Here is a 15,739-nt window from a genome sequence, read left to right as displayed (position 1 = left end):
ACGCTCCTTCATTCAGGTTCATCCTCAGCCGTCCAATCTTCAGGGACTGACATCAGGAGATTGCAGTGTGGCCGGAGCAAATTGGCCGTTATATCCTGCAAATGCATTGTGATGTTATCTTACTTCTTATGACTCCAGCCACCTTACACCTGTCACGTCGATCTTCCAACGGCGGCTCCCAACAACACCGCCACCTTAAAACTAAAATTTTGAGATTGCCACTTTCTAACAGGCGAGCAGCTCTACAGTGTCATGATACTCAGACTCACCTTTCTGACACAGAGGTGTTTATCTGCCACATCAGGCCTTAAACCCGGCCGCCATAATCTTTTCTCCAGTAGTGTGCGGAAATTGCACACATTTGATGCATGAATCTGTTGGTGCTGAGCCGCATTTACGAGAGGCGAAGGAGGGATTGTGGTTTTTTGTTCAAGATGGAGTTCGACTCACATCAGAAACAGGACTGCTCTGTTTCCACATGATTTTAATCCCGTCCACAGCACATTTGTGTTTCACCTTTGCCCCAGTAATCATTACAGATATAATTACACTCTGTGTTTTTGTTTACTTCCTCCGGTAATACAAATCTCATCCAGAGCGGAGCTGCTGTTTCTTTCCTTTCTCAGAAAACGGCTCATCTTTTCATTTCTTTTACTCATGCTTTGTTATTTGATGACATGCCATGCAGAGTAAAGGGGGTGTGTCTGGACGTGATTGACAGCTGTGATTGGTAGGCAGCGTCAGCCTTCTGTTAGATGTGCTGGAGGAGCAGACTGAGCCTCGCAGTCTCGGAGAGGCAACACCTTTTCATTTGCATGCTCATTTATGATTCCCTGGCAGCAAATCAGCGTGCGGACGGACCTGATGGTGCAGACAGCCATTCTTAAGAAGCCTCTCTGTATGGCTGCAAAACTCATACTGACATTAGCAGGATTCCCTTTTTAAAGCCTAACTAATGATAAGAAAATCTAGAAAAACAAGACGAGACAAGATGGAGGCTCCCAGACTTCCAGTGTCTTTTTGTCCATCTTGGAATACATATCTGCAAATCACAGTTTGCACGTTCCAACTTCGGTGAGACAATAGCTATCACTTTTCTTCTGCACCACTGAGTCTAACACCTTTAATGACAAAGTGGTTTCAAAGTATGCACAGTTTTTGCCTTTCACAGCATCTCAGCGCTGCGACAGTAGATTTCTTCCGAGTCGGCAGTGCAGCCAAGAACAGAAATCAGCACTTTTCTGTTAATACACGGTTGAACTACTCTTCATTTCTGACAGTACATTAGCTTCAGAATGAGAAAAGAATCATGATGTTACCAAAACAAAAAGTAAACAAAATGTCACCACAACAAAAGTGAGCAGCAGCTTGAGAGGAAAAGCCGATTGTCTGAACAGTAAACACTCGGAGCGTTTCCAGCTCTTGCTGCAGAACCAAAACTCTTGGCTTCCACAGCTGCGCGGTCCTTCTGTTATCCACATGTTTCCCACTTCACTTTTTCTTACAAATCATCACTGCTGCAGGATTCTTCCTGCTGGCGTGGCTCCACGCTTGTTTTGGGTTTGTTGCCACACATTCCAAGAATGTGCATGTTTGCAACATTTGAGATGGGCCAGTTTTACAAATCCTGTTAACAAATCCAAATTAATCTTGTAACCTATAATTTCCTGTCCTTATCTCGCAGCTAGGTGGGAGCTCCTCTTGGAATGCAAGACAAGGATTTATGAGAAAAACCTCGAGCGGACCGTCTGTAAATATGAGATATGTTGAGATTCTTTAAATCCCGCTGTCTTATCCCATCTTAAGAAGCTACTCCCCATCCAGCTCTTCATACAGTGTACAGGTCTATTTTTACGACTGCCCAGTTTTTCCTGGACAGCGCTGTCACATCTCAGGATGATGTTTTTGTGAGTCCCTCGTTGGCCCCGGGGACGATGATCGCCCATCTGTGACCAGGAGTTGGCGACAAAGTAAGTATGTTATTACCTGAGATGACGTTTCTACCTGCAGCTATGACATTGATACCTGTGGTGATGACATTTCTATCTGTGGGGATAATTTCTGTGCCCACAGTGATAACTGCTCTGCCCACGGTGAGGATGTTACCAGGAATGATGAACACTAATGTTGCTACATTACAATCCCACAATGAGGCGTTCTCATATTTCTGTCACGCAGTAACATCTGTGAGACTTGCAGCTGTTATGGATTCTGTCTTGCATATTGAGTGTGTGTATATAATTATCTTTATTACGTGACCTACTGTGTGAGTATTAGAGATTACATGTTAAATGCTCTGATGTCGCCACCGTTTAACATGCTGTTATTATTCTCCTCTTCATCAGCTCAAAGCAGTCATTGATTCTATTAGCCAGACCTGCAGATCTGAGGACATCACACCGATGGTAATGTCCTCCCCACAGTCCAACAACGTGCATGTTAGGTGAATAATTGATTGATTGTCAGCCCTCTGGTAGACTGGCAACCTGTTTGGAGGGCCACCTCACTTTCCCTGCACTGTATAGATCGCAGATGGACGCACAAAAGAAACACAAATATTCACCCGAACAGCAGAAAAAGCGTTTGGGAGCTCCCTCCTGAAATACTCCTGCAGCTGTTTTATTCATTCATTGACATTATGCTGCCATCGTACTTAGAAATGACTGAAATCCAGCAGTGGCAGTCCATGAAGACTCCTCGGGTTTGTTCATTGAGGCCTTTTAATTCTCTATGCAGGAAAAAGTCTCTAAACGTAAGTGCATTCAAATTTTTGCAAAACTAAGGCCCTCATTTTCCTCCTTACTACATTCCTCCAACATCTCCCCATCAAGCACACTTTTCCTTCTATATCTAAATTCCCCAAACTAAAAAGACTGAATTCTTTCTTTTCCTTGGCCCATTTATTTGGCTGAATAAGGGTTAACAGCAAAAACAGAGAATAATCCAATCCTGACTGCAAAGTCAACCACTAACAAAGCGCACAGCGCCAATAATAAAACTGACCATCCACAAACAAGCAGGACGCCCCGAGGAAAAAAATAAACAGCAACCTTTAAATCAATTTCTGATCCTGAGAATAGAATACCCAGTGTAGCAATTAACAGCGTAATGTTCCCACAATCCTCCACTTCTGCAATAATAAACAGCGACAACGGTACAACTTGTAATCCACTTAGTGTGCTTAATGAAATTCTACATATTGTTTGTATTGTTGTAAAACAAAGGGGAAAAAATAAACTTTCCCTCGGGCTCCTCCTCCTTAGCTACAGCCGGCCCGTTGTCCCTTAGGTTTCAGATTAGTATCATGAGGACGTGGAGCGTAATTGGGTGTATCTCTTATTTTAGCAGTGTGGGCAACAATACTTTTAAGGCTTTTTTTTTATTGCTTATTATGAGCAGCGTTGGATTAAATTTGTCGGCCAAAGTTCTATAAAAGAAACAGAAATGATGATAATGTGTCGGAGTTCTGGGATCATGTTTGCCCTTTTGTAATCACAGGCTTGTTGGTGGTGATGCCGCCTTCAGTGTGCATCTGTAACTCTCACTCATATGGTGCTTCTGCAGTTTGTCCTTGTTTAGACTTTTGTACAAATTAGTGCGGCGTTCAGATGCATGCTCTTTTGTTTTCTGTCATTACCAACAGAAAGATGCTTTCATTCTTCTCCCAGAATACAAATCTATCCACCTGAGCTGAAAGCTAATAGTTGCACAGCACTGAATGAATCGGGCCGAACTTCTGACCTTGGGAAAAAAAAATAAATAAAAATGAATCACACAAACGTACAGTATGTCTATTTAACAGCCTGTGTTAATTAAAATCTATACAAACAGACGTGCCAGCAAGGTCGAGATGAAACGAAGAAGAAGAAGAAGAAGACCCCCCCACAGCATGCCCCACATTACTCCATTTATAAAAGCCTAATTTTCCAGCTCCCCCTCCACCACAGGGATGTTTTGAGGACAGACACCGCACCTTCCTGGGCCGGCTTGTCTGTCACCGAGTACGCTCAGGTGTGTGTGTTAGCACGTGACGCCCTGAGGGTCCGTGTGCCGCCATCCGCTAAATTAAACTTCTCCACCCCTTCCTGTGCTCGTGGGGGGGGGGTGAGGGGCCTTCCAGGTGGCTCCCATCCTCAGTGCAAACACCGCCTGCCTGAGTGCCAGCCGAGGGAGCGTTCACAACCGCCGCTCCCCTAAGCCCAGTGCAATTGCCCTGTTATTGTCCACTCATCCACTGCTCAGAGGCTGAAGGGGGGTGGGGGGGGCAAGGAGACTATATCCAAGATATTGTAATTTGACAAGGAGCTTTGCAGGGCCCTGGTGGCCAGACGGAGAGATGGCGTCGCTGTTCACTATAGTATTAAATGAAACATTTTGAGTTTTTCAGGGAAAATTAAGGCAAGTTTATTTATTTATTTAAGCACATTTCACACACAAAGACTTTACATCCAAACAAAGATGAAAAAGGAGGAAAGTAAAATCAAAGTCTGGATACGTTACAGTAAGAGAAGTACAGTGCAGGTTTCCTGCATAAGAAATGTTTGTAACCTGGATTTAAAAGTGTTGACTTCTGGTGCTGTCTCCGTGTTTAGTCAGGACTCTGGTCTGAGTCCATGGATCTAAGAGTCCTGCTGCGTTTATATTCTCCAAACAGTTCCCAAACCGTTCTGGGATTCGTAAAGCAGCAGCAGGGTTTAAATATATTCTGTGGCTGACTGGGAGCCATGTAAAGATTTTAAAACTGCTGTAATGTGCTCTGATCTATTTGTTCTGGTTAAAACTGTAGCATCAGTCGTTTAATGCAGCTTTTGATGAGTCTGGTCAGAAGGCCATGTTGAAAGTCACATCCGAATCAATTGACATACTGAAGTTATGAACTTGGTCTGCAGCTGTTCACTAAAGCTGACGCTCTTCTCTAATCTCAGTTTTATCATTACTTAATTGAAGAAAACTCTGGCTCATCTGGTTGTTTTTAAGCTACAGACAGTAACAGAGTGTGTCTAATGATCTGCAGTCATCTGGTGACATAGACACAAAGTTGTGTGTCATCCGTATAACCTGCTATCATTGATATTAAAGTATCATTTGACCCAGAGGCAGCGTATACAGATTGAACAGAACAGGTCCAAGAGCTGACCCCTGGGGGATTCCAAAAGTCATACCCAAGCTGCTAATCATAACAAAATAACTCCAGCCTTCTAAATCTGAACCAATCAAGGACCGCTCCACAAAGTCCGACCCACCTTTCCAACCTGTGTGATCTACAGCGTCACATTTCACACTTTGACCAGCGCTGTTTCAGAGCTGCGGCGAGGTTACTGCTTTTAGCCGAAGAATCCTCAAATGACGTTCACTTAGTTGTTTTACAAAATTAAAGGGAGTTTTTCGTGGACCCACATGTTTGTGTTTGTCCTCAGATTTGGGTACAAAAGTGGCCAAAGCCTGTTCTTTTCTTTTTTATATATATATTAAAATCAGTCCTGCAGGAAACTGTTTTTAAATTTTGAATGTTTTCTTGAGTTCTTTTGAAAATAAAGGCTTTTCTGGAGGTCACAGATAATGTTGTTTTGCATTTACATCACAGCTCAAAAGAAGTTTTCCTTCGCTGTTTTTCCCCCCTAATAGAGTTTGAGTGCTGTTTTGTAGCCTTGTGGCTTTCACAAAAACTAAATTCTTTGATAAACACAAAAAAGTACTTATTAAAAAAAGTCATGGAGAGATTTTAGTTTGTGGCTAAACCAAATAATTTCCTGAAGTTGTTAGATGGTAAGAATATGGAATAAAATATCTAAAACTGAAAAGGAGATTCCATTAAACTGGTCCATATTAATCAGACTGCTGACAGTCACATTTAGGGATTTTACTGCTCTGCAGGTTGAGGAATAAAACACTCCAGAAGCCTCCTGCAATTTAGAGAGCAGAAGATCCTGGTCAAGCTGCGTTTTTTGTCACTTTCGAGATTTCATTTCATTAATTAAAGCCTATTATGGCTTTAATTAATGAAATGAATTTATGAATTAATGACTGCAAACATAAAAAAAAAAAAACTACTACTCATGGTATTGTTACTGGAGATTTCCCATTTACACCGTGCTTTTGCAGGAGAAAACAAAGTACTTTGTGGTTTGTTTAGAATGTGTGCAGCATTTATAGTGTAAAAGTGCTCGTTTAAACGCACAATATGTAATTTTCTCACTCAAAACTGCGACGGTGATGTGGTGCAGCAGAGGAGGATTATGGGAGTCGCTGGCTGGGATTCCTTCAGGAGGTTTTAACTGACGTTATATCGTAATACAAACGCTGTGACAGCTGACCTCCATCCACGCAAAATACAGTTCGAAGAAACGAATTGTGAAAATGGAGCTTGAAAACCTGGTAGAAATCTATTTTGAGTGTCTGGCAGAAAACCAACAACAACAACAAATAAATAGATAAAAAATACAAAATCCACATATATCTTCAGTTTGGAAACCAAACTCAACTAAACATTTTTGACTTCTGAATGAAAAAAGCTTTTATAACTTTAAGGGTAATAAGGGCTTCTTGTTTTTTGGACTTAAAAATGTGAACTATTTTCTGCAGAGGATTCTAAGATGCTTATTGCTCACAGATGTTTTGGTTCACGTCATCAGACTCAGCTGAAACACAGAAATTTGTCAAGAGCAGAGAGAGAATATGAAAGGTGCCTCAGGACTAAAGCCAGGACATCTCTGCTCACAGCCTTTTGACCGGAGCGCCATTAATCAAACTCTTCGCATGACGGAGAGTAATTACCCTCCAAGAAGTACGCACACACACGCACACACACACACACACAATAGAACTCACTTTCTGCACACTTTATGTTAAAGTATGCATAAATGTGAAGCGGGAAAATATAGCACCCTTTTTTAGAGGTGTGCTTTAAAGGTTTAAAGCACTGGAGTCGCTCCACTGGGTGTTACCACACACACACACACACACACACACACACAACGGTGAGTTTCAAGGGTAGATCCTGCCACACAGAGGGGTGTGTTTTTTCGAGGTGTTGGGCAGGTCATGGATCCATCCTGCCCAGGGAGGGAGTCAGTCTGTCTAGGCATGATGAAATCCTCCACCTGTCCTCATTCATCAAGCCAGCTACACATATTAATTATCACAAACCTTCAGACTAACAGCAGAGGACACACACACACACACACACACACACACAGTCAGAGCACCAGCACGCTGCTGGTCAGAAGACGTCTACGTTACTTCTGGATGGATGTTCCAGAACAAAGCCGGCTTCCTGTGTTGAATTTTTATCTAAAAACAGACCAACTTTGCAGCTTCTTTCTTGGAACTCAAGTTGGAAACCGACTACCAGTAAGACCGGCTGGGGGAAGACCTGGCTGCAAAAGTTTTCTAATCATCACTGAAGCAAAACAAAACTAAAAACAAACCGGTATAAATATATTAAAATATACTACATATGCAAATCACAATTTGTTAAACGAAGATTAGCCACGTCGGCTGTGCCGTTCACCTTGTTAAACGTGACTTTGCTGGCATAAAGATCACATCATTATGACTTTAAACTTTTTTTCTCAGCTCAGCTTAATAACAATTCAGAATTTAAAACATGAGAAAATTATGAAAAATGACCAGAACAGTTTTACTGCAGCCAGAAAATGATTGACATGAAAAACAGCTTGAAAAATGTAAATTTTTTCTTCACTAAAGTAGAAAATGAATAACCAGAAACCACTCGCAGCACACTTGTCACACTTTTGGAGGAGATGAGTGTTCTGGTGTTATCAGACCATCTCCAACTCCTTTTTGGCTCTGTTGTTATCGCTCTGTGTGAAAACTAAAAAAAAAAAAAAAAAAACACCAAACAGACTTTTTGGGAGCGGTTTGGTTCCCTCTTGGGGTTCAGTATTGAAGTTTGGCAACTCGTGGTTGTGCAAAGTTGGAAGATTTGACAGCAGGAGGGAAACTTAGCATCGTGACAATGGAAGAGCTCTCCACCGGCTGGAGTTCACCACCTGTCTCCTGATGCCCGTGCACTCTTATGTTCTGGGCTCGCTGCCTGTAATTGGTTTGTGTTTTATGTTCCTGCTTTGGGCCAGAAGCTCACATCACTTCTTTTGTATACCAATCTTCTGTCATTGTTTCTCTTTGTGACAGTTGTCGTTCCCCTCTTTCCCCCCTCCCTCCCCTCGAGTGTGTTCTTAATTGGGAACAGATCATTAGTTTGAACATAGCTTTCTAATCTTTTTTTAAGCATTTTATAATAAGCCAGGGACTGGCTTGTATCCATTGAGAGTCTGTCTGCAGCCCGAAGGATTTAAGTCCTCCAAATGACCGCCTGAGCTGAGATGCTCACTTAAAACAGACATCAGTCCTCATCAGCAGCCACACAAGCAGCAAAACCTCCGGCCGATTACAAGGAACATGACAAAGATGAAAGCTCCATCTCGGCCAAAACGTCGAACTCATTAACAGCAACGAGCGCGGATGGAGAGGAGGCAACGCTCCGCCCCTCCTGTCCAAGGTGAACAGTGGAGCTTTGTGTGAAGGCGGCGACAGGACAGGACACACACCAGGACAGTTAATTGATCTTCATTACGTTAATTACGGCTGCGATGTGGAGCGAGGAATGAAAAACGGGTCACACAGTCGTGTGATTCTGTCTGAATGTGCCACGTTAAGCTGTCTGCTGACCTTGAAACTAGCCTGGGAAGTGTGTGTGTGTGTGTGTGTGTGTGTGTGTGTGTGCATAAATATTTTGTATGATTTACTGCACTTCTTCAAAAACGGATAGTTTTCCATTTGAATCTCTTGTTGTTCTCACATTGGTAGAATGAAACTCAGATGAGCATACATAACATTTCTCTAAGACTGTGTCTTGTGCTATTGTGGTGTGTGTGTGTGTGTGTGTGTGTGTGTGTCTGTGTGTGTGAGCCCCCCCCCCCCGTCCACTCAAGTGCACGGATGGTTGCTCCGTCAGCGGGCCTGGCTCCGTCCTTGCATTTGAATAAACACCATCTTGTGTATAATATCTGTCAGGATGCTGCCACCCGGTGATCCCAGGACTCTGACCTCCGTCCCCGGGGAGCCGCTGACGGAACATCACCCTGACAAGGTGTCTCCCTTGTCAATCCGCCCGATGATACGCCTTACACCCTCGTCCCGCTCCCCTCACAGCTCAAACGGTTTGCCGCTCTGCCCTGCGCATTGGAAATGAGATGGGGGCGCCTTCCAGGATGCAATGAACAGTCACAGGAATGGGACAAACACAAGCTTTGGAGATGCCTGTCACAAAGACTGATGGTTCCCTGGAATTTCTGTTGTCATCTTGCCAGTATTATAAACTTCCTCCGCTGAATTAATGAGTTCTTCAGCTGAAGAGTTTGCACTGAGGCACTTCCAAGACTGTATCTCCCTCCTGAGCTTCAAGAGTCAGGAGGACAAAAGAAGGCTGATGTATAATGTATAAATATAGATTTAACGCCGACTCGTGTTGCTTTGTTGATCAAAACATATCAAACGAACTCGCCTTTGAATAACGAGCAATATAATTACGAAATGTGAATGCAAGCCAAAGTCCCTCGTTGCTCTCTCCATGGAAACTCTAAAATCCCAGCCGTCTGTCACCTTTTTAATCCGAACTCATCACAGCTGTTGTCAAAACATATGATAAAAAAAAAAACCTCTCTGCAACGCTAAAAATAAGAGTTAATCATTTTGTCTGTACAATTTGAGAAAACAGTGAAAGATAACACAAAGTTTCCAGAAAGTAGGAACCAGCTTCACATTTGATGAGTAGAAATTCGGACTCATTGAAACTCCGCTTAGCCGACACGTTTCTCTGAAGAGGAACTGAGCTTCTTTACACGTCACGTTCAAACAGCGCCAACAAATTAACTGCAGAAATTTCGCCTCTCAAACCAGACAGTCACTCGTTTAATGCTTTTCAGTTCTTATGATTTGCTGGAAATACAAAGACAAACGTTGGAAAGAGACTTTGAGTCCCTGATTTGGTGTCTTTGGTCGAATGGTTTGATGTGTTCGGCGGGAAAAGCACTAAATGTGAATGAAGCCTGGTCGACACTTTCCAATACCGAGCCACCGGAACATCCAGACTGCTCTGCAGAAGCATTATAAAATCGTGTATAATGCGATGGTGGCGAACGCTCTTGGCAAAAATAGACAGCATCCTAATTATAGTGCATTCAGCCCCAACCCCCCTTTACTTGTTGCTGTCTGCATAGAAGCTGAATAAATCACTGCCATCCATCACCCGTCTCTCATCACACCTGCCATCTTCACATTGAGAGACTTCTCTGCACTGACTAAAATATCTGATGCGCCATGACTGTAAGTCTCACTTTGTCAGAGGTTTCCAGCCAACGACAGCATATCTTAGCAGCTAGTATCACCACTGCATGAGACTTTCAGCCACTGGATGAAAAGAAATCTGTCCACCGCTTCATCCCCTCGGCAAATGATTCCACCAAAGGCAATGTGTTCCTTCTCAGAATCGAATTAGCTCCGCCGCTGGCAGCAAGTTAATTAGTTGAACTGCAAAGTTTAAGCTGTAAATACATTTGCTCTCCTTTACGCAGCAGTATAAGGTAGAAAGTTTATTTATTTATTGAACACGTAAATTAACTCCACGCTGTAATTATCTCCACATTAACAACGCTGTGCTTTTACATACTGAAACATTAAGATATTTGTTCACCAAAAATGTTGTGATGTATTTGTATCTATGTGTGTGTGTGTGTGTGGAAGATGAAGCGTTTGCATCCGTCCACCTTCCACCCAGCACAGGACTACAGCTAAAAACTTTCTGCTCTCTGGATTTCACAGAGGAGCTGCTTTGTCAAACCTTCGGACACGCAGGCTCTAATCCTTCCAGTAACCTTTGAAGACCGGAGCTGTGGCTGTAATTCTCTCTGCAGATTGATAAACACAGACAGAAGAGGAAGAGGATCACTCATGATAGTTTAAACTCCGGTCCGATGGCCTTTACACTCACTGCTGGTGGATTTTCAGCTCAGGACTCTCTCAGAGGAAAACATTGTGTTTGTCTCCTCCCTGTAGATTTCTAACTTCTGAAGTGCCATCCATCCAGTTTATTTAGTGCTTCAAACAGCTTGAGTTCTGTGAACTTTGTAGGCAGGAAGGCTGAAGCTACAGCTGCAACGTGTGAGTGACTTATTGCCATCTAAATGTGTGAACAACTTGTTTCTGTTTTTAAGGGTGTTAAATTAGTGGATGGGTCGACTCACATGCACAGCCGTCATTCATGGCTGATTTTAATGTGCAGTGGTCCAAACTATTCAGACAATGATGGCAAAATATAATTTTCCTCATCAGGGTGATCACCGGTTTGAGTTTTCCGGTGCCACACTGAGCCGAATCAACAAAAAACAAAAAACAAAAAAAGCACCAATCAAATCGTGGCTCTGCTTCAGCTGTTCAGGACGCTGATGGTGACCAACTGAAGTGAAGTTTCTGAAAAATTTGTCCAAATATCCGATGGCCTGTACGCTGCATGTCGAGCATTTCACAAATGGGTTTAAGAGGTGCAGCGAAGACCTGCTGAAATACCACCATTAACCAAAACATATCCGTCAGCAACTTGGCGTGACCTTTCTTATTTTAATTCATTAAAACAACTGTTCCTGCACTTCACACGTTTTTGGCAACGTCAAGCAAAACGTGTCCGGGCTAAAAAGGCCGAGAACAGAAATGTATAATTCTGATGTGTTTTTTTAACCCAGGAAAAGAGAACGGCATCAGCTCTGTTCTATACTCCCAAACGAAGGCCGCCTCTCTGCCCTGCTATCAGGCAGATTTAACATCGTGTTATGGAATTTTTAAACGATAAAAACAAATGTATTTAAAAAAAAAAAAAAAAAACCTCAATACATAAAACACATGAATTAGTCAATAATCACTTTTTGAAACAATCAATCAGCTGTCAGGTGAAAAAAGAGTCTGGGTCCAAGAACTTATTGGCTGTTTGTTTGCTGCCCTGAGCAAATCATTTAAAATAAATACAACTGTCATTAGAATGCACAAAGTATTGGTAGTAAAATGGCGATTTCAGCATCTTGGGCTTTGAAAGTAATTCCACAGTCCATAAATACGCTGTTCATGGTCAGCACTCTGCTCAGAGGCTAACACACAGGGCCACCGTTAGCAGAAAGACGGCGAGTCCCCGATGTTCAAATTATCAATCTGTAATCTGAGATGACTTCAGTTTGTGTCTCTCAGAGCTGCTTTTCCTCCTCTTTCCTCTTCCCGTTGTTGTTGTCGCGTCAGTAAACAACAACAACCTCTCTGTGGGCGACATACACCCAGAAAATTTTACAACTCGACGTATGTTTTTAATGTTTTTATGGCTCATCCTTCAAAGGGAATTAGCCGCTGCAGACGCTGATTATCACGCTTTAACAAATATAAACAAGCGAGAGCATTTTTTTTCTCCCTGGTGGAAGACTGATGTTGGGTGCAGCCAGATCGTTGTCCAGCTCTGACAACTGCAATGAATCTCTGCTGATTTCTTTCACGCTATCGGCCGTCGAGGAAAGAAACCAGTTCCCGTCTCTCTCTGTGTGTGCGCTGATGCATCACTTACCTTGGTTTTGTCGTACAGGCCGTGGTTGTCCAGAAGCATCCGCCGCTCCAGTCGAGCAAACCTCCTCAGGTCTCTCTCAAACATCTGTGGAACAAAAAAGATCAATAGTTTGAAATCAGATATCAGATGTTTTATTTGTCTGTTTTCGTGGCATTGAAAGGAAATAGTGAGTGCATTTTGTCTTCCTGCAGGGCTTTTTATCTTTGCATGTCATTAGAAAAAAGCTTTTTGGATATCAGACAGTGCGGATATATTTTATTTATAACTATATACACTTGCATTACTCTGTATATTTTCAATATCTGTCAAGCTTCAAGGTGATTTAGATTCATAAAATATATGTCTCTGTACAAACAGACTAGAAACTCATTCTTTTGGCACAATAAAATCAGCCTTAATGTTCTTTCAGCCCAGCGCTATCATATTACAAGTCATTATTGCACACAAATTATTAATCATTAAAAAGAGGGCATTTTGTTCATTTGTCCTCTGCTGTCATTCAGCCTCTATAAGCCTTCTCACCCTGGAGCCGGTCCAGCCGAGAAGAGCGTAGGCGTAACGATCCAAAGGTGGCGACACCAAGTCCACACGCACGGCCCTCCAGCCCCGGCTGTCCTTCTCACTACTGTTCAGACCTCCTTCCACTTTTCCCTCCTCCAGACGCAGAATCAGGAAACACTTGGCAAAGTGATCCATCGCCTCGAAGCTGAAGCTGGGAAGTCTGGCCATATCAAAGGTGGAAGCATGGTAGTCGCAGTAGAGCAGAAATCCCTGGGAAAGGCATCATTTATGTTTTTATAGGTTTTCTAGCTGTACACCTTTATCTTCATAAAATATTTTACTTCTACTGTCCATGACCAGTCCATGACATACTCAATACAGCAACTAATACTTCTGAATGTTTGGAAAACTTACTGGACATTCAAATGGAAATTCAGTTTGAGACGTTCAAAGCAACACACAGTGAAAGAAGTCAGTAAAGCTTCAGTGGAGTATAAAATAGAAAGTACGACATCTGTTAAATAAGTGCAGGAGAAACTCTAAAAGGTGGCCGAGTTGGACATGTTGTTGTCGGAAAAGATGAGTTTTCAAGAGCTTCTTGAAGACAAAGAGGAACGTCGGCCCTCTGATAGGAATTCGGGAGCTTCCACCATCTGGGGAGCGCTGATGAGGACAGTCGGGACGGAGATTGTCTCGTTGGCAGGGATGGCAGAGAAGGAGCACGGGGCTGAACGATTGAGTTCAAGTCGATTGTGCGGACCCAGAAATGGCTCAGCCAGAACAGAGAACCGAGGACTGGACCGGCTGGGTGTCTGAGATTAGACAGACCAAAGCACAATCACAGACGGATAACAGCTCCCGGGATTTGGATAAAGATGAAGTGACATCAGCGTGAAGACATGAAGATAAAATCATGTAGACATCACCAAAGAGCAGCTTAAGGCCCCTGAAGGACTCTGCAGCAGGATCACATTCCAAACATTCAAAAATCATCAACAGGCGCGATTCTCTGGTTACCTGAGTGGCCTGATGTTATTTGTTTCGGGATTCAGATTCATATTTGTCCAGTCTGAGTTCTCTTCTGCCACGTTCAGTTGGAGAAAAGCTTCAGTCGAACGCCTGCCGTCAGTGTAGAAACGTTTTCCAGCTTCTTATTAGAAATCCATCAGAAACTGCGGCATCACTTGTGGCTAAATGCAGCACTTTGCTGCAACAACCCAAATCAAAGAGCGGAACGCGTTTCTTCATATCAGTCAGTTATAAAACAGCTTTTACAAAATGTTATTGCTCTCCACGAGCACCGTGGCCTTCTTTAAAATCGGACTCCATGATATTAGAGATAAAAAGCAGCTTAGATCGAGGCCTGGAGGTACAGAAGATGAACTCAAGGTTATGTTTCATTAACGGAGGTTGAATATTTGCCATTTTAAAGTAGAGAGTGGAGGGATTGAATGTTTGAGGAAGAGGATAATGTCCAGTGGACTTTTTCCTTTTTTTGGCATGCTAACGGTTTGTGTGGCCATCTTCGGTATTTTAATGGAGCCTGTAGGAAGTCGGCTTCACAGAGTGAATTCCTCTGACTTTAGTTTGATTTTTCACCCAGTTCCACCATCACGTTGACTTTTGTAGAGAAATGTCACAGTAACTATTTGAAATTTGTGACACACATTCATTTCCTTCGAAATTGTACCTGTGGCCATTACGACCTCCCGGCGAACTCTATTATCAGGTCAAAATTCTTACTGTAAACTCACGACTCATTAATTATAGCTCGACTTTCTACCATTCAGTGGACGTAAACTCCAAAATGGTGAACACACATTAAACCTTGGCCAGAAATCTTTTTGCATCTTTTCATGATCAGAAATGTGTTGGATTGAAAATGCTCACTGTGTGGCTGAGCTTCCATGTTTCATAATGCAAGTCTGATGGCATCTTTAGCATTTCTCCGTAATTTTAAATAAGTAAAAGCTCTAAATCTGAAACATTTCTTTCTACTGGCTGAAACGAACATTGGCCTTGAACTGAACAATGTTCAAAAACGACCTGCTGCTGTGAGACTCTTCAATCTAGTTTCTACTTTGTCCATGTCAGACTTGTTATTTTGGGTCATTGGTTAGGCCAAAATTATTATAAAAAGGAGCCATAATTTGAAATTAAAAAGAAATATTGTTAATTAACAATTCATATATGAATGAAATCGTTTCTGTGATTAAACAGAAAAGAAAATTGGGGGAATTCATATAAAAATGACCTTTGTTTGATTGTCAAGACTAAAACAATTTGTGGTCTCTGCCTACTATGTGAACATGAACTCAGGCTTGCGATCGGACCGATGAACGCCTGGAGAGGTGAAGAAAAAGGAAACGGTTCAGTGTGAGATCCAATAAAGAGACGCGCCTCCAGTCAGCCATTGTAGATAGCTGAAGCCCATAAACGGTTCACTCCTTCGATAATGGAAATCTCTGGCAAGTAAGATGTCAGCGTGTTGAAGGAGAGAGAGCCACTGATAAAAAACAAAGTGAGAGAGAAGTGAAATGGATTGAGCGCCAGAGAGCTGGAGAACAGAGCGTTCGACCTGTAAAAGAAAGTAAGTGAGGAGAAGGAGGAGGACTCGGT

The 15,739-nt window shown here is 42.6% G+C and overlaps 1 protein-coding gene across 1 annotated transcript in view; it reads right to left on the bottom strand.

Moving 5' to 3' along the window:
* dntt (deoxynucleotidyltransferase, terminal) overlaps nt 1–15,739 on the bottom strand; it is a 57,858-nt gene that overhangs the window by 9,516 nt on the left and 32,603 nt on the right. Inside the window, exons 9-10 of the mRNA XM_029521584.1 lie at nt 13,142–13,390; nt 12,620–12,703 (exon numbers count right to left, since the gene is read on the bottom strand). Of these exons, the coding sequence (XP_029377444.1) occupies nt 12,620–12,703; nt 13,142–13,390 (333 nt within the window). The remainder of the gene's footprint in view (nt 1–12,619; nt 12,704–13,141; nt 13,391–15,739) is intronic.

The sequence above is a fragment of the Echeneis naucrates genome, chromosome 15, assembly GCF_900963305.1.
Source record: "Echeneis naucrates chromosome 15, fEcheNa1.1, whole genome shotgun sequence".
Lineage (NCBI taxonomy): Eukaryota > Metazoa > Chordata > Actinopteri > Carangiformes > Echeneidae > Echeneis > Echeneis naucrates.
The sequence above is the reverse complement of the archived record's forward strand: the minus strand, read 5'-3'. Positions and strand labels throughout refer to the sequence as shown.